We start from the raw sequence: 25905 nt of genomic DNA on the forward strand, positions 1-25905 counted from the left end.
GCTCTAACAGCAACTTGGGTTTTGCCTTGGTTGTTGTTGTGGTTTTTTTTCCCCCCAGGAAGAATAAATGAACCCCCTCGCTGTGTTGCATTGAGTAGGAATGCCGGTTTAGTTTTTCAGTCGATTTTCTTGGCTTCGCTCTTCTTTCTGTTTTTTCAAGACTTTAGGCTTGTAATTCGTTTTCTGAGTGGACAGAGATATTTCCGTGGCTCAAGTTCAGCGAACATCACTAAACTAGGCCTAGTAGTCCCTTTATAAAACCACCTCTATGTATAAACACAAGACACTTGAAAAGCTTTTCTCTTGTATGCAAAGGAGTACTTTTACACGTTTTATGTTCTCTCTCAAGCTTGATCTAGTGCTGCTTCTAAAATGGCTCTGTTTTCAGAGCTGGTCACTTATTCTGTGTAGGTAGTGAAATGGCTTTCTAAGTTTGAAGGATGAATTAACAGGAAAACATCCTAACCAAGGATGCAGTATTTCTAAAAATTAATCTTACAGTGAAATGAATTGTTGGTAATGCTGTATTTGGGCCATGCACTTTCACTGGGCTACAGGTTACACACTGTGCTGAATAAGGGTTGGTCTAAAGAGAAATGGCAAGTCTTGATAGTTGAAACACTAGTAGGAAAAAAGACATTTTTAATTCACTCCAATTTTCCACAGTGAAGTCTCAGAATACAGAGTTACAGAAAAATGTTGTAATGATTTTTCAGAACAAGTGAAAAAGTTTAATTATCTTTCTGTGAATATAACAAAGTGTTTTACTTATTTGGAAATGGTCTAATCTGGTAGTTTTTCCTAAGACAAAACTCCAAGTGGAGCCACTCCCTTTTCTTGTTGTTATGATTAAGATTATTTGTTTTCAAACTGTGGAAAGCAGGCACTAGGAATCATTTGTGTTAAATCACATAAATAGGTCTACTGCTTTTGTAGGGTTAGGAACACAAGGTGGTGACAGCCCGTGCTGGAAAGAGATTCAGATAACAGCCTATTTTACATAATTGATCAGAGAATTTAAGCAATTTAAGCAACCAGAGAACGTGTGCAAATATGTTGCAAATACAAGCATGGGAAGTTCTCCTTATAGTTGAGAAGCTTCTTGCTTGGATTGTGTTGCTCTGGGGTGCTACGTATGGCCATACATTCTGCAGTTCTGATGACTGTTCTCTTTGCTTTGCCAATAGCAGGAACCTTAAATGAACTAGGGGATTGTAAGGAAGCATGAGGAATACTGTAATGGTGATTTATATAAGAGACTTTATGCTCTAGATTCTCAGAAAGAGGAAAGCAGTTGCTGAAATCATGCTGATCTGAAGCAGACAGGAAAAGTAAGGAAGGAGGAAGGGGGAAATGACATGTTGAGATCTCTTGGCTGTATTTTGTTTCCGTGAAATTATGTAGCTTGCAGCTATTGTGAGTCATGACAGTGCAAGATCATGAAGCAAACATTGGAGAAAAAAGTAAGGAATTCAGTTCTACAGTGGCTTTAGTGCCCTTTTTTGACACTACCAGTAAAATGGCTCACCATCCCCTCTCCTGGTTCACTTGCCGAGTATTCACTTAAATTTTTCAATGAAGCTTTCAATGAACCATTAAAAATGAGAAGTCAAGGTTAGTTTTTAATGTTATGTCCATAGAAGTATTAAAGCCTTTATATTTGACTGATTCTGATCAATGCTTTCTTTTAAAAAAATCTATCTTTAACCATTCTATGACAGTTTGTTTCAAAATAGATCCTATAGTGAAATCAAAACATAAGTAAAAGTATATGATAAAATATAATACACAAAACATCAGAAGCAGTCAAAACTTGGTTATGTCATGTAATAAAAGGTAAAATACCATAGCCATTATGAAAGTGAGTGCTGTCTGTTTGAAATGCCAAAAAAATACTGAGGCTCAAAATAAGCAGTCCAAGAAATCTACCAAGGTAGTGTTTGTAGAAAACACAGCTATTTTCCTTTTAACTGAAATGAGTTTTTAAAACATAATGTTGTAGTTTATATCTTAGTTAAAAAAAATAATAAAATCAAATACCTCAACACAATGTTCTAAATTATCAACTAGGAAATAGTCATTAGAAGGTACTAGTTGTATTTTGTAACTACTCTGTAGACAAGTAGCAAATTTCCTTTTTTTCATATTAATTATTTAGGAAAGGTTCAGTATAGGTAAAAAAAGGTTTTAATAGTTATTGGAAACTACAGGACATGTTTTAAAGAATTTTGTCATAATTGTATTTAGAAATCATTGTGTTTCAGCTTGCACATTTTATTAGCAAATGAAGACTGAGCTGTGGAGACCTGCCATTAAAGTTACTGTGCTGGAATACCTTGCACATTTTGTACTAGTTCCCTTTAAAAGATTTTTGTTCTCTATGTGCTTATTAAAATTCAGGGCATTTGTTTAGATGCTTAGCATTTCACTTAAGAATTTTATTACTTGAAATTTAAATTAAACCAATCACATTTGACATTGATTATTCTTTTCAGCATGTTTTGAGCATCTCAGGTGTGGCTTTAATATGTATGATATATATTCAACAAATCTTGCATGACTAGTTTCACCAGGAGCAGAGATTCAAGGTTATTATTGTACAGATATTAGTATTTTTAAGTCACTGATTCGTGTGTAAGTCTTTGCTCAAGAAGGCAACACTGTTCAGGAACGAATATTAATACCCATTTAATTTTAAAGTTTCAGTAAGATTTAAATGTGTATAAATGAGCTACGGCCTCTGGCTAGGGCTTCTAGCTAAGGCATAAACAATGCTTTTTCTTTTTTTTTTTTTCTGTAGTAAAGTCAGCCATATTTGCTAGAGACAGCAGGTTTTTTCTAAGTTGTCTGCTTATAGATCGACCTGCTGCCAAACAATTGGAAATGTTTAATATCTCTAATGAAGCCTCTTGTAACACAGGTGCTGCTCATTTGGTAGAGCATACTGTTCTTCCAGTTTCTTGGCTGCCATACTCAAGTGATGCCACTTGTAGGTCAGTGCTAGCTAGTGTTTTCTTGTCCTTTTGGCTCCTTAATTATGGCTTGTAGGTTCCACAGGATGCTCCTTTTTTTTTTTTTTTTTTTGTAGATGCAGAGTGTGAAGGAAGCTGACATCTACTCCCTTTTCCTAGGAGTGTAGTTTTTACTGCTGTCAGTTGTTCTGCTGCTTCATGACCTAAGTCAGAGCAAATCCGTTCTCTAGGGATTAATTTTACTTTACTATAGAGAAACCTCATCAAGTCCTGTTCTTTGCTTCAGACCCCAAGGAAATTTGTGTTCCATGGTTTCCACAGGTCTTCAGCCTTTGGGAGAATCTCACCCTATCAGAGTATAGTCTTTTGTGATACTCACTTCCACTTATTTTTCATTCATATTTCCTATTATGTGCTAGTTTTGTTAAGTGGAATCAATACCCTTGCTAAGAATATTACTGGCTACGTATTGAACTGTGGAGTATTTTAACTAACATTCTTATTTGATTGAAATGCTTCCTTCTGTAATTCAGACCTTCACTGCTACTTTTAGGCATCTTCCCTGCTGCTTGAACTCAGCAGTAATGTGGTAGCCATTATTCTTGATTTTACTGCTCTGACTCCTTAAATTAGTTCCTTTGTGTTAGTTAAAACCAATTTGTGAATTGATTTCCTGCTTGCATATTCATACTAGAAGTAGCTGTTCCAAGAGAATGGTGCCCTGCTGGTAGAATAATAGAATTATGAAGGTTGGAAAAGACCTTCAAGATCATTGAGTCCAACCATCCTCCCTACATCCCCGTGACCAGTAAATCATCTCCTGAAGCACCACGTCTACCCATTTTTCTGACATCTCCAGGGGCAGTGCCTCCACCACCTCCCTGAGCAGCTTGTTCCAATGCCTCACCACTGTTTCTGTGAATGAATTTGTCCTAAGATCCAACCTAAACCTCCCCTTTGAATTCAAGTATTCAAAGAAACCACCTCCTCATGCAAGTCAGCACCAGCAGGCTGATTCCTTACAGGCAGCACACTAAGCCTAGATGATAACCAAGTTGTGACCTTATGTATTATTTCTGAGAGGGTACTTCTTCCATGAGACCTCCTGTCTGCACCTCCTATGCATATGTACCTGCCTGAATGTGAATGAATGTGGTGCTGTCCTTGTTTGAGACCAAGGCCATGTTTTCTCTGTCCTAGGAGACAGGAGAATGCAAGTCTCCTACTCTGCAAGGAGAATGCAGACTTGCATTCCAGCATGGGACTCTGGGGCACAGAGATGTCTGAAACCCTCTCCTGGGTCTGTTTGGCTGTGCCTTCCACTTTATGCATGGCTATGCCCATTGATTTTTTCAGCTAAGTACATATAGAAAATAGGTCAGCCATGCACTGGCTCAGGAAGAGAGCTTTAATTGTGTGGTTTGTAGTCTAGAAAGCAGGGGGTGTGCATCATCATGAAGGAGGCTGGAACCAGTTCCAAAGATTTTATCAAGCATTGTGGAGTCTAGCCTTCAGACAGCTATTTGAATTAGAGAGTTGCAGGGAATATCCCTTGCAAGTCATCCAGTTGTTTCAGCGTGAGTAAAAATTTCTTACTGTAAGGCAATGTGCTAAAATCCTTTCATTATTTTCTCCTCCACAAATGGAAGTTGAAAGAAACGTACATTTATGACGTGAATTTCTTCCTCAGCCCCATTCTAAGGTGTTCAGAACAAAAATGTATCACTCTTTTTGGGGAAAATATATTTTATGGGAATTCTCCTGGTGTAATTCTAGAATGTCATTGATTTCAGAGGGTGCAGTAGAGCAGTTTCTGTGATGCTACATAGAGGACTTGCTGCTAAACTCCTCACTTTCAATGAGTAGTAGCACAGTTATTTTTGAGATCCCAGAAACAGGTTACTCCCTATAAGGTGTATTAGACAGGACTGGGATGACTGCCTTTCTAGTGCTGGCCAAGGTAAATGTGTGTTTAATTTCATTTTAACCTTGCATTTCACTTGGCACTTGATACAGATGGAGACTGACAAAATTTTTCAGGGAAAGCTGATTTCCCTCCTCAGCAAATACATAAACTCTTCACAAACAAAATCGCATTAAGAAAAGGCTGACAACAATGGAGGAAAACCTCAGCAAGATTTCCAGTTTGTTGCTTAGAAAAATTGGGATTTGACATTTGTTCATAATTCTTTATGTTATTTGAAAACACAAGACAATATACCCAGTTGCTGTCTTCCGGTTAATAGGGAGGGGTGTCAGTTTATATTCATAGTTGTGTGGCTCCCTAGTCCTGACTGCAGGCACCCTGGAGCCTAAAATACTCACTGCAGTTACTGATTTAAATAGCACTGCTAAAAATGGCAAAATTTCCATGTCTTTGGAGAAAGCATGCATCAATCTAACTTAAAATTTCCTTTTTTTTCTTTTTGACAAAATTGTATTCATAGTCGTCTCTTTGCAACTGGGAGGGGTTTTGGGGAGGACAGAATAAACAAATAATACACCTAGCAACAGCAATGGAGAAAAAGCAGAGTGCAAGAGAGCATTGGCACCATTTCTCTGCTGAGCAACCCACCCAAGGATGAACTCAGTGGACAAAAGGTTAAATACCAATATTTCAGTTAAAGCAAAGGTTCCATAAGAATGTTCACATGTTCATAGCATCATCAAATCATAGAATTGTTAAGGTTGGAAGGGACCTTAAAGATCATCTAGTTCCAACCCCCCTGCCATGAGCAGGGACCCCTACCACTGGAACAGGTTGCACAAAACCTCATCCAACCTGGCCTTAAAAACCTCCAGGGATGGGGCATCAGCAACCTCCCTGGGCAACCCTTTCCAGTTCCTTACCACCCGTCTAGTGAAGAATTTCTTCCTAATATCTAACCTAAATCTCCCCTCTCTCTGTTTAAAAACATTACCCCTTGTTCTATCGTTATCTTCTCTGGTGAAAAGCCCCTCCCCAGCTTTCCTGTAGGCCCCCTTTAGGTATGGAAAGGCCGCTATAAGGTCTCCCAGGAGCCTTTTATTGCAGTTGCTATTATGTACTGTGTTGTAAATGGCTGATCTATCTAATGCTGGCATAGACATGCAAAAAAAAGTGGTTTATACAAGTATTTATATAACATATCCTCACTGTTTTCCTTCCAACTGTTACTGAACAACCAAGGAAAACATTCATAATCTTTAGTAAGATATTCACAAATGCATTCACATCTTTAATGCTAAGCTTAGGTTTGGTACTCTCTCTTTCAGCAAAGAAGCTGCATTACTTAGGAATAAAATCCTGTTGTTAGTTTAATCTATTATGGGCAGTGTGGGATTTAGGTGCCTGTTATAAACAGAGTTGAAAAACCAGAGCAAAGGTTTACAACACGAATATTCTGGACAGATACTTGTGATACTGTAAGAGCTTCATTTCTTCACTGCCACAGGATACTGGTAAAGTTATCACTTTTATCTTGTTGGAAGTTGCCAGGTAAAAGTATTTAAAACAAATGTTTTGAATGTTCAGCATTAAACTGTAAGAAGAAATGTGAAAGGTTTCTGACCCCATGTAAAGGAAGACTATACACAGCGCAGCAAACTTTCTTTCCTCCCTGTTTTTGGTTTGTTGGTTTTTTTTACCTGTCAAGAGTGGATACTCCACAAGATTAATGGTGTTCTGGATGTGCCAGAATACCAAAAGGCTTAAAAAAATATTGTCTTCATCTTGGCAGGAAATTCTTCATAAAAGAGATACTACCTTTCTATATCATTAAACTTAGGACTCTGGTTGTATCGTCTAGGAACTCATGCCTCTCATTCCCTCCCTCTGCCACAACTATACACGTGGTCTCTCATAATTTTAGTTATGGAATTTCATAAATTACTAGAAAAAGGGAACTTATGTAGCGTCATCTTCCTATGCACACACACAAACACAGAGGTGAAAGCCATTATTTGTTACGGGATTTCTTTTGTCAAGGACCCAGTTAACAGTAAGTCTGACTTTCCAGTTAGGAAGCATTTATTTTCAGACTAATATTCAAATGCCATTCAAAACCTATTTGAAGTACTCTACTGAGTACATATGGACTTGCTAGGGCCAGAATTTGATTTTGGGTAGTTTTTAGGTTTTCTCTGACAGTTCACTGTTGAGTGTCTCTGCTCTTTCACCTCTGAAACAGCTAAACTATTTTCTGTGCTGGCTTGAAGCTACTGTAATTATAACAGCAATATGCAACATAGCAAGCTGGAGACATCCTATTACCTGGCCCCCTTTTTAAAATTAATATGGTTTCTTAATATAATGAAAAAACAGGTGTTCACTGGTGGGTGCCTGTGTTACAGATTTAGAAAACAGCACATACAGGGTGGTGTTTTTTTAACGTTTTGGTGGGAAGTGGTACTTGAAGGGCCTTTGATGTGGGACAGCTCCTACCCTAAAAGTGATGGTTAAAATATCTGGGTAGTTTGTTTATCATTGCACAAGCTGAAGTGTTCAGAGGAAGATGTTTATCAATGACATTTGCTGTTACTTTTGATTCTCAACAAAGTAAATCTGAGATGACTGTCACGCCAGTAAAGCCAAACCAGCCAATAGATCCTTTACAATCATTGCCTGCTGCTTTTAGGTTCAGATTTCAGCCTTCAAGGATGACTGGCACTTTACATCCATTGGTCATCTGTGATTTCCACATGCCAACCTGCTGCTGCTTCTCTTTAGCGTATGCCCTTACTTGGAGCTCTAGCTTCCAGAGCAAGACCCTCAAGTTTTGTTCCTGCCTTATTTTCCCTGAGGACTGAAACCCAGAAACTCCCAGCACTGAAGCATAAATTACCACACCTTGAACTGAGAACTAAGTGCCCTTACAGTTCCTTACCTTCTGAGTTGGCACAGGAGCAGGAACTTACAGGTGGCTTGCAATTATTGGTGACTGCTGACACTAGTGGATTTTGATGCTGCCTCACTGGTATGCAGGTCAAGGCCTTCAAGGAAGCCAGTTAAGTAGTGCTTCCATCCTGGGGTCTCAGATGCCTGTGCAGCACTAACTGGTGTTTTAGAACACCTGATGGAGAGAGGAAAGAGGTTCCTTATATTTAGACATATTATAAAACAGTGGGACATCTTTAAAAAATAGAATGTAAAACTATGGAATCTTACATCAGTAACAATGGGTGTCTGGTCTTTAATTTGCAAAGCAATGCTTTTTAAAAGAAAATCCTAGAAAGTATAGTATGAAATGTGCAATTTGGACAGTTTTTACTTCTTTATTAACACAGGGTAATCTTATTACACAATACAGCAAAACAAGGTTTGTCATTCCCTGCCTCCCCTTAAGTGCTAGTAAGGCAAAGCACTGAAACTAGAAATTGGATCTTGGAGCCAAATCGGGGTGATAAACACATAATCTTTCTTAACTGTGCAACAGAGAGTAAAACATAGCCGAGAGAGCTGGTTGAAATACAAGCTGTAACTACCACTAAAAAATCTAAAATATTGCTGAAAATCTTCTTGAAATTATCACTTCAGCATTTTCTATAGTCTATACAGACATTACAGAAACATTATTTGCATGCATACCCACTATACTTCAGTGGATTTGTAGTAGAGAAAAAACAATATATCAGTAAAAGAACTGTCTGTGCCTTTGCAATTCTTTTTGTTCCTTTGTCCATGTTTTCCTTCTTAAGGATTTTTTAATTCTCATGTCCTGGTATAAACTTTCTTCTCTACTTTCTTCTCTCTTTTTTTCCTTCTTGTTCCTCTACTTTTTATCTCCCTTCTCTCCTTTTTGTCTCTCACAATAAGGAACAGCAGATACTGCAAAATAATGCTATGATAAATGAGAAATGAGAAAACCTATGCTGAGAAATGGAGCAAAGCTTTGATCTTTCAGACTTTGGTAAGAACACTGTGATGCTAATGTTGTTGCAGTCAATGCAATTATACAGGTTGTGAGATGAAGTACTGTGGACAGTTCTTTCTATGTAGAATAACTCCAGAAAGATTACTTCATAGTTCATACAATGCACAGAGTTCATGCTCTGTATCATAGAAGCATATTAGTTTGTATGACAAACATATTTTTGGTAAGTTTTTCATATGATTCTCGTTTTTTGGAAAATCCAAGTCCTCTGGTGAAATAATGTCCCTCATTTTATGGAAAAATTATGTGCATTTTCTCAGTGAGAGGAAGACCTGAAGGCCTTGGCCAGAAAGTCACAAAACTTTGTGGGAAAAGTAGCAGGAGAATCCTTATGGTTAAAATGCATTTAATTTCCTGCATATTTAAAACTTGAACCTGTACCTCCATTTAGAGGCCAGTGGTTGGTACATCCAACCAGATTCTGCACTGTGTTCTTTGTTAATCCTTGCTTGGATTTCCATTCTTTCACGTTGCTTAATACGTTTAATCTGTGTTAAACACCTGCTACAGAAGTTAATGAATTTCATTGGAATTTACAAACATTTCAGGCTAAGCATATGGTTCTTTCTCAGCCTGTGTCTGGCACTCTGATACTAAAATATCCAGAACAAGAGACACTAGAGTTTCAAAAAAGCTGAGTGACGTTTTTTGGGGTTTTTTTGTGGAATTTAATATTCACTTTTGAAATTGCTATAAGAAGCTGCAATTCAACAGCTAATGCACTTGACTTGGTATCATGCACAGTCTGAAACATGCTTAATCTTTCTAAATCCATCTTTTGTAACCACGAGAGCGGCACTTAACAGGGCTTCTACAGTTTGATACTTTTTTTTAGCAATAAGGATGGATCTTTTCAGTGTTTTTTAGCACAACTGATGGTTTGGAAAAGTAACACATTTTCCTTTGGCTCTTGGTCAATGCCTCGATGATCCTCTGATTTTCACTGAAAATATTATTAAAATATTATTAAAATATTATTAAAATATTATTAAAATATTAATAAAACAAGAAGCTGCATTTTAATAATGACTTGAGGAATTTCTTTGTAAAGGATCTCACATTTCTAGATCTGAATAACCTAGGTTTCTGCTACAGTCTGTCTCACACATTCCTTTTGTTTTTAAATAGAAGTGTCAAAGATGAATAACCACCCATAAATGTTTTCAGCTTATTTTTCTGCAGGGCCACATTTTCACCTCAGTCTAATGTCAAACTGCCACCAAGGCCAAGGGGAAGTTCCACATCCAGAATATGTGGTGAATATGGCAGTTCTCTCTCAGTTGATTTTGCATGCCTTCTCCTTGCTGCTGTTATTTGCAAGCATTGACTTTTCCTGTGCCCAAGTCATTTGAGAAACACTCCATGCAATTTCATTTTTTTTTCACATGCTTAAAAGAAAAGCACAATAAATGGAACGGAAGGATTTAAAAGATCAGTAGCTGAGATAACACCAGCAATTGCACTGGAGACAATAACAAGCATCACAGATTGAACATTCTACAGGAAGCCAAGATCTGCTTCTTGATTTATTTAATTTTTAGTTTTGTTACAGAGTGGTGTACACTAGCAGCAGGCTAGTATTAGTCATTAAGTGCATATTAACTGTGATTAATTAACATTAATTTCTCTTAATATCACATGTGTAAGCTTAGTTTTTCACAAAGCATCTCACCTTTACTTGGCTTCAGCATTTTAGTGAAAAAAAGAGCCTGTGGTTTTAAAGACAATATAAATTCATTTTTTACAATCTTTACCTAGGTTTCTCTGCTTTAAATGTATATTTCCTTTATTTTCCGGAAGAGTATTAGAAAACAACTAAGTGATATATCCAACAGTGAAACTGATAGTGCAGTGTATTCCTAGAGCATTTAGTCTCAAAAGGTGTGCTGACAGTCTTTGAAACTGTGCTTTACAAAGGTAAGATCCACTGATTTTGTGTACTCAAATTCTAAAATAGCAGATTTTGAAAGGGATGGGATGGGAATAGGCCAGTCAGCAAAATAAAAAAATGAAGGTACTAATTTATAGTGCATACGGCTAAATCAGCAATTCAATTTATTTAAAACGTTTTCTAGTAGAAGCCATCTGTAAGCATTTAATCAAAAAGGAAGGTGCCTGCTGGTCCTGCCCTGCAGATACTGTGAGAGAGAATCATTAGGAAAGTAGCTGATTTCTCCTCTTCTTCAGAGGTGCTTCCTTTGCCATGGGCTCTAGATAAAGCAGAATCAGTAGCCGCATGATGGCTGTGAAAACACCTCTTAAACCATCTATTCTGGTTGAATACACCTCTTCAATCAAAACATTTTTTTCCCTATCAGAAAAATTACAAGGACTTGACCTTGCTGCTGCAGGATAAACCATTTTCATGAAGGATAAATTCCTGTTATTGGCTTCTTGTTATTAGCTTCCTGTGCATAGCATTTAATTTTTCCAGAATCTCACATTTCCTGTATCTATCATCACATCTGCACACCTGCCTGCAAAAACCCAAAATGAAAAAAGCCAAGGCTGTATTTTGCTTTAAAAATAAGAAAACATGTAAATCAGTATTTCTGTGACAACAGAAATCCTATTTCTGCTGTATCCCGAAATGTGCTATTGACTTCAGTGGGAGTTGGCATGAGTGCTTAACTATGAATAAATATGAAAGGTAGTTGTCAGTGATTTTCAGTGTGAAAATTATTTTGTAGATGTTATAAACAGAAGTGGCAGCTGGCAAATACTCAGTCAGAAAAATCTGCAGTTGAAGTATACTAAGGAAACTCTGCTTTCTAAAGACCTGCTTTTCAAGCAGGTCTCAGAGATCTGTAGAGTTCAGCTAAACTTTTAGTACTACATTATTTATAAAACTTGCCGTTCATTATAATTTAAAGCTGTGACCACAGAGGGAGTATTTAACCATATGCACGGTCATAAGACACTACAAAAAATGTTTTATATTGCTCTACAATGTTCCGGTATCTGTGGGAAAACAATAACAATACTGGTATTTATGCAAACTGTGTGTCAGTTACATAAACATTTACCCATGTTCAACTTCAGTAAGATGCATGTACAAGTCTTAGCAAGACAGACGTCTGTGAAGAAGTAGGAGAATTATTTTCTCATCTCTGAAGGTGCTTCAAAGCTAATCTAGACCATGGTTCTCAAATGAGATGATACATTGTGCATTAGAAATCTGAATTTTTTTATATCATTATTGTTTTATTTGTTATAGTAGATGCAGCAATCCTGGCTACGTCATGAATACTAGCTAAAGATTTCAGTGAAAAATACTAAGAAATTAAAAGTTACTGAATTTCATTCTTATTACAGAATAATTAAAATATTTTTTTACTTTCTTTGCTCCTAAAAAGTGCTTTTGATCTATGAACTAAAGAAAAATCAGACTTCGCAGACATTCAGTGTCTGCTTAAATGAGTAAAGTTACATGCATTGGTAAGTTTCAGAGATTCCCCTGTAAGTAAGTATTTGAAAACAACCAGTAAGCACAACACTGACAGTTGCTTCATATTCTAGAACCAAAGACAGTCTCTTGAAAATTCTAATTTACATTATATTGGCTATGGGCAAGACTTAAATATTTACATTTAACTCCTGCTAACTGTCATGAACACTGCATGTCCTTGGGACAAGATTTGATTCTTGAAAACAAAGAGTTCTGAAGACATACATTTTTTTTCCTTCGTTTTCCTCTTACAATTTTCATGACAGTATTGCACTTCCTCAGACTGCAAATTCAGACTAAATGCTGTATTTAAAATACACTCATTTAAAATGTTAGAATAGTTTCCAGAAACTTTGGATTGATTCTGGGTTTGCTTGTCCTCACTAAAGCACCTCTTCTATTTCAATTCCTCATCTGGGTACCTGAAACACTTGAGATATCATCAGTTGTGTTAGTTCAGTATCAGGATTTCTTAAAAAAAAAATTAAAATATCAACTGAAATAATGTGTTGTGGTGACACACAGAAGGTTGTTTCTAATATTTGTGAGGTATCTTTAGCTCAGTTTTGGAAAAATGCCCATGAGCTGTCAACCAAGAGCTCCCGCGACGTGAGGAGGCTGGGGTTTTCAGGGGTAGTGTTTCCTTCACAAGTTGCTCAGCTTGGGGGTACAAGCCAGGCTTTGGACCAGGGGAGAGGGTGCGAGGATGTGCCAGAAAAAATAACTGCTTTTCTGCCTGAGCGTGTGAGGGGGAAGCAGAGAAGGTGCCATGAGGCTGCCTGCTGGGCTTGCTATGGAGTGTTTTCACAGACAGGCTTTGACTCACAGGAAGGGAATATTTTTCCCACGCTATCTTCTCAGCATGCCTGCCTGTTATTTGGTCCCAGCATAGGAAAAATATTTACCCTGTGAAAGTACACGTGATACTTAAAATCACAAATACATATTTTATAAGCAACATTTGGGAATCAGTCCTTCCTTTAGGTACATACCAGAACAGGGTACAGTAATTGGGGTTCCCCCTTTGCCTTTAATTGAAGACAGAGAAGTGGCTGCAGAATAACTTCACATCTGGAGTCTGGGCTTCTCCCAGGGCTATGTTTGGATCCAGGAGTTTGCTTCAGATTATTAGATGGAAACGAATCAGTCACAAAATCAGTAGCAGAAATTCAGAGATACTTTAAAACTAGGGGTTTTCCCTGTCTTCCAGAACACTGCTTTCAATATCAAAGTATAGACCTTGTTACAGAAATGCTAATATTTTAAAGCAGCGGGAATGTCTGTCTTATTATCACCTTAAAAACTTAGAATATTAGGGGTTGGAAGGGATCTCTAGAGATCATCTAGTCCAACCCCCCTGCCAGAGTAGGACCACCTAGGGCAGGTCACACAGAAAGGCATCCAGCTGGGTTTTGAAAAGTCTCCAGAGAAGGAGACTCCACAACCTCTCTGGGCAGCCTGTTTCAGTGCTCTTGTTACCCTCACAGTAAAGAAGTTTCTCCTCATGTTAAGGTGGAACTTCCTATTCTCCAGCTTATACCATTGTTCCTTGTCCTGTTGCTGGGCACCACTGAAAAGAGACTGGCCCCTCCTTCTTGACACCCACCCCTCAGGTATTTATATACATTAATAAGATCCCCTTTCATTCTTCTCCAGACTAAACAGCCCCAGGTCTTTCAGGCTTTCCTCATAAGGCAAGTGTTCCAGTCCTTTAGTCATCCTCATAGCCCTCCATTGGACTATGTCTAGTATATCCCCGTCCCTCTTGAACTGGGGAGCCCAGAACGGGACACAATCCTCCAGATGTGGTCTCACTAGGGCAGAGTAGAGGGGGGAGGAGAACCTCCCTCCACCTGCTGGATACACTCTTCTTAATGCACCCCAGGATATCATTTGCCTTCTTGGCCACAGGCCATATTGCTACCCTGTGGATAACTTACTGTCCACTAGGACTCCAAGGTCTTGCTCCATGGAGCTGCTTTCCAGCAGGACAACCCCTAGTCTGTACTGGTGCCTGGTGTTACTCCTCCCCAGGTGCAGGACTCTACACTTGTCCTTACTGAACTTAATGAGGTCCACCTTTGCCCAGCACTACAGCCTGTATAGATCGCGTTGGATGGCAGCATAACCCTCTGGTGTGTTGGCCATGACGCCCCCCCCACACTGTTTCATCACACCAGCAAACTTGCTGAGGGTACACTCTATCCCTTCATCCAGGCTGTTTATGAAGATAACTGAATGGAACTGGACCCAGTAGTTTATCTCTGGGGAATACCACTGGCCACAGGCCTCCCATTTCACTCTGTGCTACTGATCACAGCCCTCTGAACTCTGTTGTTGAGCTAGTTTTCAACCCACCTTACAGACCAATAATCTATCCCACATTTCTTGAGTTTTCCTATGAGGATGTTATGAAATACGAAAATGAGACATATTAGCAGTTTTGAAGTTTACATATGTATTCCATGAAACTTACTGTCTGCTAATTACAGTGGGAACAAGATGGAAAAGAACATAGCTTACTTTCTTCTCAGAAAATAAAGGTAATTATTTTCTTCATCTCCTGGCTTAGCTGTCTAATGTTGCAACAACGTAAGTAACAGTCCATTTGACTTGGAGCGCAGAGGAAACATTGATTGTGTTTATCTGTTTCTTAAAACATAAAGAAAACAAGGTAGAAAGGTGAGGAAATTCCATATTATGTGGGGAGAAAGTCTTTCTTGCCAGCGATGTCTAGATTTTTAGCTTGCCCTATGCAGTGATAGAGGACAGTCATTGGGATGAATTACAACACTGAATTTGGATTTACTAAAATATTTGGACTGTTAAAATAAAAATTGATTGCTGTGGTTTGTATTAATTTATCTCAGCTGCTTTAACATTTACCTCAGGAATCACTGCAGTTCTACAGATAGTTCAGTAAGTGCTGTGGTCTGTGGTGGTATTTCCTTACTATCAAAAGTATGCTGCAACTTAAGTTTTGAGTATACTTCTCTTAGAAATAGCCCCAAAGAGACCTATCTGTCGCAGTGAGGACACTGGAACTGGACTTGTACAGCAGACAGTGGCAGGTAATACTTTGGAGAAAAAATGGTAGGACTAGGCTAAAGGGTACAGATAGATGAGAACTAGTGAAGACTTGTCAGAAAGAAGGGTGGAAGTTTGGGAGAACAAGCAGGAATGTTAACATCTGACAAAGCTTATTTCTTTTGGGAGCTAGATAGAATTTGAGATATCTGTATCTCGTAATGTCTTGGGTACCAGTAAATTACTGTGACTCCACTGTCCAATATCATGTCTCATCCTGATCTCCAGAGAGGATAACAACCTTTTTATCAGTTATTGCCTTTGCTCAAGTAGCAAACATCTGTGCTGTGAAAGAGCCTAGAATCTTGCTGGGGAAAAAGGTTACGTTGTAGTGTAATTAAAGCCCGTATCTCTGCAAGAGTGGTAAAGATTTAAGACTGAGTTATCACCTATATCTGGGATTTCCTAGAGCTTGTCTCCTTGGCTTTGCAATTTTCTTTATATCAAATTCTATTCTTTATGCAGTTTGGTCTGATTAATATTTTAATGATGCTTTTGGTGCTGCCACAGATTTAGAAATCCTCTTCCTACTGTGCACTTTACTTAATACGCAAGTTACACACAATATGGTTTTTAAATTATGCTTGCGTTTGACACAGGTATCCCCAGGTAGGGTAGCAAGTGTATTTACTGTGTTAATGACAGGACCAAATTACTGGAAAGGTGTAAATAAGGCATCCTCTAATTTCAGTTGATGGGTTAGTCTCTGGAGATATGGAGGAAAACCTCTCACTCCTCTTAACAAGAATGCATCTTTTCCAAGTTTTCTTCTGCCTAAGTCAACAATTGGCAGTTTTCTATTAGGTATGACTCACTACCACTTAGAAATTTGGAAACAGATTATCCTGTCCTATTAGATGATTATCCAGTTACTTCCATCTTGTGCACTCCAAAGCAGCAGTACACAAACAAATTAATGCTTTGAAGGTATGTGCACTCTGAACATGTTTAAGTTAATAATGAAGCAGTCAAGGAAACCTTACTTGTTTGTACAGGATTTGGTGACACTAATAAATACTTTGATTTCTTAAAATATTAACTAATGTGTTGATGCAGACTTGAGCAATTTTCTCTGAGTATTTTAAAAACCTTCATAAAGTCCTTGGAAATGGACAAATCACCAGGGCTTGATTCTGTTACTACACACAACACTTTGTAGAAAAAATGAAGTGCAGATATTGCACTTCAGATTAGTATGACAAAATGACAAAAATTATTTATTTTCCCTGTGTTTCTCTGCTGATGGGCACAACAGCTGAATCCACAACGAGCTACTGCTGATAGGGTGATGGGTACTAACTGGTCTTGCTATGAGCTGTTTGTGTGTAAAAGTAATAGTTCCTGCCTAGCTCTGTGCAAAGGCCTACTGACTGGCAAGGGGCAGAAAGCAGGGATTTCTGAATCCCACAAAGTGGGAATTGCAAGCCTCCGTCTTACATAAAGGCAAGACAGGAGTTAACACCCGCTTCTGGTTAGGCAGTGACTCCCAGACCACACTGAGCTCCAGCAAGTGCTGCAATCGCTCTTGTGCTGGAGAAAGTTAGATTCAGTCAGCAGTATCTTCTGACTGCTGCAAAATATTTTTTTCTTTGTACTTCTTGCTCAACATGTAGCAGTTCGCCTAACAAAGTCATACATACAATTTAAAGTAAAAAAAATGACATTATCTTGTAATACCATATTCTCTCATACTCTGAGCAAAGGACTCTGCTCATAACCAGAAAAAAGCATTTAGTGTTGCTTCTAATTCTTGTGCCATGTCCATAAACTAAGATTATAAACTTCCTTTAGCTACTGCTAACAAGTAGTGTTGCATAATTTTTGTAAATGGCTGTGTTAGTATTAGGAGGTCTTACAGTATGATTGATTCATCACACTGTATTTCATGGCATTGTCAAGGAAATGTTTTCTAAGAGGAAAATATTCAGAAGCAACTAGAAAAAAGAAGCATACAGGAAGGCATTTTGGCTGCAAGTATAGATGTAAATACACAATGAAATGTTTGTGCAAAGTTAAGTTATCCTGCTGCAGTGACTATACTATGTAAAGTCATCTTAATTTTTCTCAGTGGCACACTGCCATGTTGCATTCAGCCAGACATTGAATAAATTGGTTGCTTGTAGTTTGATCTCACAGCAGATTATTTAATTTTAATATTGTTTGCTTCCTGAGTTAAATATGACAGCAATTAATATGGTAGAGATGGAGAATTCACATTAAACACTGCTACTCCCCTGGGATGAGCTCTCTCAAAGCATGTTTGGAGATGAATTAAAACCAGAAACTTTTCCCACATTTCCTCATGTTTTTTTATTTTTTTGTTATATTCAGAAAATGTCCTTAAACATCATGAACAGCAGGAGTGCTAGTCTTCTTCATTCTTGAAACATATCTGCAGATGTTTGACTTAATCTGTGGTGTGTGCCATCATCTTTCTCATAGCTTTTAAAGATCCATTATATTGCTGAAATTCCTTCTGGCAGCTCCACACTGGTGATTCATTATCTTTCTGCTCTCTGACCTTTAAAACCACTGTGCCTTTATCATTTGAGTGAGAGTTTTCCTATAACATTTTTCTGAATTTTAGGTATATTCAGTGCAAGATGCACCTATGATACCAGATGCAAACTTGATGTTTTAGTAAAGGAAAACCTAGTGTATGCATGATTTTGTTCAGTAATTGAATCCTCTGAAATGTCACGAAATTGGGGTTTCCATTTTGTTTCTATAAAGATGTGATTTAGGGGGCCTTGTCACTGCAGAGGTCAGTGACCACTGAATTGGTCACTGCTTGAAAACTGTTGTGCCTTTTAAGTTGATACTGGCTTTGAACTGGGATGTATCTTATAAAAGGACTCTTATGAAGGGCAGCTGAGGGAACTGGGGGTATTTAGTCTAAAGAAAAGGAGGCTGAGGGGAGACCTTATCGCTCTCTACAAGTACCTGAAAGGACATTGTAGAGAGGTAGATGCTGGTGTCTTCACAGGTGAATAGAGATAGCACAAGAGGGAATGGCCTAAAGCTACAGCAGGGGAGGTTTAGGCTGGATATTAGGATAATTTTTTTCTCTGAAAGGGTTGTCAGACAATGAAACAGGCTGCCCAGAGAGGTGGTTGAGTCACCATCCCTGGATGTGTTTAAAAGTCATCTAGATGTAGTGCTTGGGGATGTGGTTTAGGGGTGAATATGGTAGAGTAGGGTTAAAGGTTGGACTTGATTATCTTAAAAAACATTTTCCAACCTAAATGGTTCTATGATTCTGTGATTTGCTACACAGGAGTACTCAGCAATAAAAAATAAAGCATTACTGATATCCATGCATTAGAAACAAATGACTTTCTTTGTAAAAACTGAAATCAGAACTGTAGAATGTTATGTAAACATTGTTCAGCCTCTTGTTTTTAGCATTGCTTTATTGATTCTTAAAATAGTGCTCAGTAATTTTGATAGATGTCCCCTAGAAGCTGGTCTGACACCATTAGTATTACAGCATACTTTAAAAAGGCCTTTTCTGCCAATTTATTATTTTTTTTTTCAGCACCAGGTCTAGCCAAAGGACATTGTGCCCATTTCTCCTCTTAAGCATGCCACTTATGCTGGGTCTGCAGGACTCCTCTGCTATCCCATTCATTACATTTGTTTCAAAGAAGCAGGTGGTAAACCTGTATCAAGGAATGAGTTATTTTTAAACCTGGTATACTTGCCATGTGACCCTAAAAGTTCTTTGGGTGTCTCAGGGGCAGAAATAAACAGTTTGATGCACAGGCTGGTAAAAGCCATAGTGTCTCTGAAGGAAACAGTTAATGTACTGTATCTCCAGAGACAAATGTAATATTTCAGTTGCTTCCAGAGTTGACCAAAGCTCTCATGGATTACCTTGTTATAGTATTATATGGGGATGTGGAACAACTATTAAAATGAAAAGTTCAGCCCTTTTTAAAAATGTGTTTTTCAAAAGGTATGACCTTCAAAAGCATAAAACTCCTTGTTGTTTCCAAGCAACTACAAAAGTTATGTAGTCAGATTCCCATGATGTCAGTTGTCACCAGTCAGCAGCTTTCACATGAGGCACTAACCTTTGGTCTTGCTGTTCCAGAAGCACAAGTACTAACTTTAGTTACACATTTCTCTATTACAAAAAGGATAGCTTAGGCATAAAGTAAATTGAGGTTCAAGTATCTGTTTCATTGTGCCATATTAGGTAGTTTTTAATAACTGCTTAGGAAGAATTTTAAAAGTTTTCCTCATTAGAATTCTGCTCTCTCTTTCAGAAACCTCATCTATCAGTGTCACCAAAGATACAACAGATAAAACAGCTCCTCTGCCTTAATCGCTTGAGCCCCAGTTCAGCCAAGAACTTAACCGTGCACACAACTTTACCTGAAACACTGAAGTCAGTGGGGATTACCTGCTTAAAATGTCACGAGTTTAAGTACTTTCTTGAGCAAGGTCCTAGAAAAGCCATTGCTTTAACGCTAATATGATAAAACTGTTACATCATGGGAAACTAAAAGAGAAAATAAATAAATGCTTATAATTGTTTTCTTTCTTCTTGTTTTGTAGGGGCACATATTTATTCTGTGGTGATTTATAGCTACCAATAATCTTCCACAGCGGTTGCCTTATCTACTATTCTGGCATCTTCTGCACTTGTTAGTAAACAGCAGAGAATTATTAAAGGCAAAGCCAAGTACTCTTAATCTCAAGAGAAAGATTTCATACAGTATGTTCTGTACAAAACTCAAAGACTTGAAGATCACAGGGGAATGTCCATTCTCCTTACTGACTCAAAGTCACATTAGTGAAGAACAGGACAAGGACTGCACAGAAAACAACTCTAAAGCAGCTTTGCCCATCTGCAAAGAAGTCCATGAAAAAGATGCTCAAGAAAACCTTCCACAAAGGAAAACAAGCAGAAGTAGAGTGTACCTGCACACATTAACTGAAAGCATCTGCAAACTAATCTTTCCTGAGGTAAACAGAGACTGCTTAATAATAATACTTTAATGAAATTTAATTAGAAATATTTTGTGCCAGCCTTTAGATGTGAGCCTCTAGAAAGTTGTTCTGACTTCCAAGTTTGTGTTCTTAATTGCTTCTTTGGGTGTTTACAGAAATGCAGAGGACATTTCTTGAAGCTAAGTAACAACTTGGATGGCATTCCACTTAATGTACCGCTTTATATGCACATGTAACTTCAATTGTGTTCATATACATGGCAGAACAGTTAAATTTAGATTTTTGCTTGGAAAAAGTCTCCAGAATATATTGCCTTTCTTTCACATGATATTTTTCTTTACATGTGCAAACTTTCCTTTTGAAAGTCCAAAAGATGGAGTAGCAAATGCTAGTTTCTTCAGGGGGTGAGAACCAAAGAAAAGCCAGATCACAGCAAGCCTCAAAGCCAAACTGTACCATGGCAGTATAGCATGACCCTGCCTTTATGTGTTTTGAATGATCAGAGACTACATACATAAAACAGCTTTACTGGCCCCAACAATTTGAAATATGCATGTTTGGAAAGTGTTGTATCTGTTCCAATTACAAACTACATTTTGTATCCAAGATAGGATGGTTTCTTCAGAGGGATGTGTAATAATAGGAAGTTGGGTTAATTATATTTATTTCTTAGCAACATTGTCTTTATTGCCAACTGACAACTTGGAGGTACAGCACATCACATCACTATATTTAAAATGCACGTATCAGTTAAGGGGCTTAATTATAGTGGCATTGGAGCCAAAGACATCAACATAAGCTAAACCATAAGCACAGAAATGAAATGTTCCTAGCAACTGTACCATCTTGAAAAAAGATGTTAGTCTCAAGGACAGTGAAGTAATTCTTCTTTGTAAAAAATGTTATGATTAAATTTTTGGCAATGAACATTTAATCAACATTTTTTTTTTTCTTCCCTAGTTTGAAAGACTAAATCTTGCACTTCAGAGAACACTTGCAAAACACAGAATAAAAGAAACCAGGTATGTATGTGTAATGGGTTTGCAACTAACTTCACAGCAAAATGTTTTGCAGACAGTTCATAAGGACTGGGAATCAGTACTTCTGAGGTCTGTTTTCAATTATCTTGTCAAATTTGTGTGTAACATTTCACATAATGTAAGTTAATAATACTTTAGTTTATTTTAAAATACTGACAAATATTTAAATCACTCACCAAGTTGACTTAATGGGCAAATTGAGCCATTTGTACGGGGAAGCAGGCCAGGGCTGTGTTTAAAAAGAGCAAGTGTTTTGGAGGAACTCAGAGACTATTCAGGCATAGATAGAAAGGTAGGTATAGTTGTATGTGTAAGATCCCAGGAAAAAAATGTAAATGCAAAAGATGGGTATTATTAAAAAAAATTGACTTATGATGCCATAAACAGTAATATGCTACAGATACTGACATACATGTTTTCACTGCGCTAACTTTGTTCCTGGTTTCTGTTTCTGAGGAACTCAGCTTGATTTTCAGCACTCCTTAGTACTATTCCGATATTAATAATTTGAGCCTAATAATTAATAATTTGGGAGTGAGAATTTCTTAGTGTCTCGTTATACATCGAGGATTCAGTTTATTGAAGGCATCTGAAAAAATAAGCCACTCAGTTTAAATTGCCTTTCCAAAGTAGGGAAAATTGATGAAGTTAGAAACTAGACTGCTGCTCACCTTCATAAGAAGAAATAATTACAATGTATCTATTAAGTTATACTTGATATTTTTAAAGCACTTTACATGCATTGACTGAACTAAAGACGCATTGGTCAGATGCATGTTGCGGTTGCTGACTGGCTTATTGATATGAAAATTTTCCCTATCTTTAATTATGGGTTGCTTCTTGGAGTATTAGTTTGAAACAAAAAAATACTGTGCTATTCCGAATGATGTAATCATGCAAATTTAAAACAGATCTAACTGTCTTTACTGCTTCTGCATATAAATAAAGCTAAGATATTTCAAGTGAAGAAATGTAGAAAGCATATCAAAAGCTTATTGCTTATAAGGAGATAAATCTAAACTGCATGTTCTTCTCCTAATTTTGGGTCTGACATTCAGGTTGATGTTTATCGACCTCAGAGAACTCAGAGGGCTGCAGTTTTGTGTCACAGAATCTGGATTACTAACAGTGAACAAGTAATTTTGAAGTTAATAGTCGTTCTTGGTATTTCCTCTCAAAACAGAAATACCTTCCTGCCTCTTCTGAATTTAATGCAATGTAATTCTAGTAAGTGCTTGAATACCAATTTCAATCGTACTTTACAGTACATTATGAAATATAGTTATGGCTTCAAGCAAAAAAACCCAAAACCAAACCAAACATAGGACTGTTGGAACCTAAGAGTTTTTAATCAGTGATAGTCTATAGCATTTGGCCTCAATCATAATCTGAGTTCAGACCACTAAAACTTTAATTTATCACAAATGCACAGGATAATCTAAGATCCTACCAAGACGCTATTTTGAATTAATGAAAAACTGCTTATTTGTTCAGCAGAACTTGGCCTGTACACATTAAAGACATGGTAGATAACTTCTGTTACTTACTATTTTTATCTTTATCTTGATTTTTCATTGAGTTCATTTATATTTTTATTATCTTTACAGAAAGACTGAGGATAAAGAAGATTTTGAAAAAATAATCAGTGATCATGCTAATGCAGCAGGTACTGGAAGCTTGTTTAATAATAAGTATATATAAAAATATATCGATGTAATATATGTAACATATATAAAGTAATGTGTCTATAAAAATTAGTCTTGTTACTAAGGAATAATTTCCTCTATGTAAGGGCTGCAGTGATGCTGACAACACAACTAAACTGTGATCTCTGCAACTAACAGTTCAGAGCGTCAACATTTGAGCTAAAGAGATGAGTTTCTCAAGTCTGAGCTGTCGCAAAATCATCCACCACCAAGGTCCAACAAGTTGGAAGTTGTAATATACATTCAGTAATAAGATACAGTTTTATACTAATGAAAAACTGTTTGATCCTTTTCATCTTCTGAAGGACTGTAGCTTGTTGGAAGAGAACTGTTGTAATTAGCAATATGGAACTCTCTGGCTACATCTGTAATAGCAAATTAACATTTTTAGGAACTGAAACGTGGTCTTCTGTACACTTCAAAATGTTAAGCTAGTCCTGGGTCACAGTTGGTCTGTGACAGATAACAGTTTTCCAAATTATTCCCAGTAACAGCTGGGGAGTTGGAATGTTCCCAACAGTCAGTCTGCATGCAGCTATCCTGTTAAAACAAATTTACTAGCAAAGATGTGAGCTATTCTGTGCCAATTGGCCTCAGTGCCCTGCAATATTCCTAGAGTCATTTAATTTATTGGATCAGGCATAGGACTTATGTTTGCATGTGTGCACTAATCCTATTTTATTCTTACTTTTTATTCTTATGTTTTAAAATTTTTACTTCATTTCTTTATATCAAGCTAAGGGAATTGGGTTAAATCCTGTGCCAAAACATGCATTCGTTCTGTCCATATCTCTACAAAGAACACTGGGTCTTGGATCTTTCCAAACCACAACCTATTGTCTCCCTGTTTTCTAGACAACACGAGTATGTCTTTAGTTACAACAGGACTTCTAAATGAAAGAGCCCTCAGTTGTCAGTGCTGGCTCAGAGAAGGATATTGCTAATTTGGTTTGGTCTAACATGAAAAGAAGTGGAGGTTAGCCTGAGATTCAGCGTGATGAGTGCAGTTCTGACTAAAATGTGGTTCCATGCAGGTGTTCCCGTAGAGTCTCTACAGGAATCTCTTGGTGAAGAGCTATTCAAAATATGCTATGAAGAGGACGAACACATTTTAGGGGTTATCGGAGGAACCCTTAAGGACTTCTTGAACAGTTTCACTACTCTGCTGAAGCAGAGTGGCCACGCTCAAGAAGGAGGGAAAAAGGACAGACTCGAAGATGCTTCCATATTATGCCTGGAGAAGGATCAGGACTTCTTAAATGTGTATTATTTCTTTCCTAAGAAAATCACAAGTCTTATTCTATCTGGTATTATTAAAGCAGCAGCTCATATTTTGTATGAAACTGAGGTGGAAGTAATGCTCATGCCTCCTTGTTTCCATAATGACTGCACTGAGTTTGCTAATCAGCCTTATTTGCTGTACTCGATACAAGTCAAAAGTACAAAGCCTTCCTTATCTCCATGTAAACCACAGTCTTCCCTTGTGATTCCTGCCTCTGTGTTTTGTAAGACTTTCCCATTTCATTTTATGTTTGACAAGGATATGTCAGTTCTTCAAACTGGAAATGGGATAAGAAGACTTTTGACCAGGAGAGAATTTCAAGCTAAGCCAAATTTTGAAGAGTATTTTGAAATTCTTACCCCCAAAGTAAGCTGTACCTTTAGTGGAATAATGACAATGCTAAATATGCAGTTTACTGTAAGAGTCAGAAGATGGGATAATACTGATATGAAATCATCCATGGTAAGAGACATTTTTAACCATTACTTCTGTGCTTTCTTCAGATAGAGTTAAAATAGCCACAAAACACGGTGCAATTTGCATTGTCTACCTCTCTAACCTAATACAACTGAATAATGATGTATTGAGCGCACTCTAAGGTAATTCAGATTCTGAAGCCAATATTCAGTCAAAACTGCTTCAGGACTTTTACACAAGTAAAATCTGAGTGTAAACTTGATTGCATTTAAAAGTAATTCTTTGAAGTATTGAGATAAAAGCTGTAAATTGTGACAAAGCCAATAACATGCCATGCTGCTGAGAATAAGGGCATCTCCAACACAAAAACAATGGCAAGGAAAGCTTCACTAGAGTCCCTCAGTCATCTGAAAACAACAGCTCTGGGAAGAATTAGACATTTCCTGTACTTATTCAGCCTTTGGTATCTTTGGTATTTTGATATCTTTGATTTTCTGATAATTTCATTAGATGCAATCTCCAAGGGTCCCACTTAGTTTCAGCTGATGGGATTAATTACTATATTTGCTGAAGCTGGGCCTGGCAAATGACCTTGGGCAGTAAAAAAACACTGTATATTCAATGACTGGTTTTATTCATCACTGGTCTAAGCTGAATTCCAACTTATATGCACCTGAGTATGAATTATCAGTTCAGACTCAACACTCCCAAGAATTTAAATTAAGAGCAGTAATAAAGCTTTCACCCAGTTATTAATGAAGTGGGAAAAAATGTAGCATGGATTAGCTACTTCCTTTAAGATCTGTTTCTGCACTAGGGAACAGTTTAATGATTGCAAGGGATAGTAGACTGCTTTGCTTAGTCAAGTAAAAGGTTTTCTTAAAAAGATGATATTTCACAGCAATGTTAAGCAGAGCTCTGCAGTACCTTGTACATTCCACAACTGAATACAGAAGGGACATTAAAAATATATTGAACAAATATTTTGTTCTTTTAGCATATTGAAGTGGGATGTTTATGCCATTAATGCCTTTAATTTTAAATTGCTGTGAGTATTGAACATCCTAGGATAAAATTGAAGC

The 25905-nt window shown here is 37.4% G+C and overlaps 1 protein-coding gene across 3 annotated transcripts in view; it reads left to right on the forward strand.

Annotated features, from left to right (window-relative positions):
• Positions 1 to 25905, forward strand: part of GUCY1A1 (guanylate cyclase 1 soluble subunit alpha 1) — a 33456-nt gene that overhangs the window by 568 nt on the left and 6983 nt on the right. Inside the window, exons 1-5 of one of the 3 annotated variants that reach the window (XM_051619847.1) lie at positions 8819 to 8860; positions 19983 to 20393; positions 21339 to 21400; positions 23026 to 23084; positions 24159 to 24868. In XM_051619847.1, coding sequence (XP_051475807.1) covers positions 20145 to 20393; positions 21339 to 21400; positions 23026 to 23084; positions 24159 to 24868 — 1080 coding nt within the window. In that variant the 5' untranslated portion in view covers positions 8819 to 8860; positions 19983 to 20144. Of the gene's footprint in view, positions 1 to 8818; positions 8861 to 19695; positions 19813 to 19982; positions 20394 to 21338; positions 21401 to 23025; positions 23085 to 24158; positions 24869 to 25905 lie in introns of those variants that run through there. The other 2 variants (XM_051619846.1, XM_051619848.1) reach the window with 2 other exon arrangements.

Source organism: Apus apus, chromosome 4, assembly GCF_020740795.1.
Source record: "Apus apus isolate bApuApu2 chromosome 4, bApuApu2.pri.cur, whole genome shotgun sequence".
NCBI classification, from domain to species: domain Eukaryota; kingdom Metazoa; phylum Chordata; class Aves; order Apodiformes; family Apodidae; genus Apus; species Apus apus.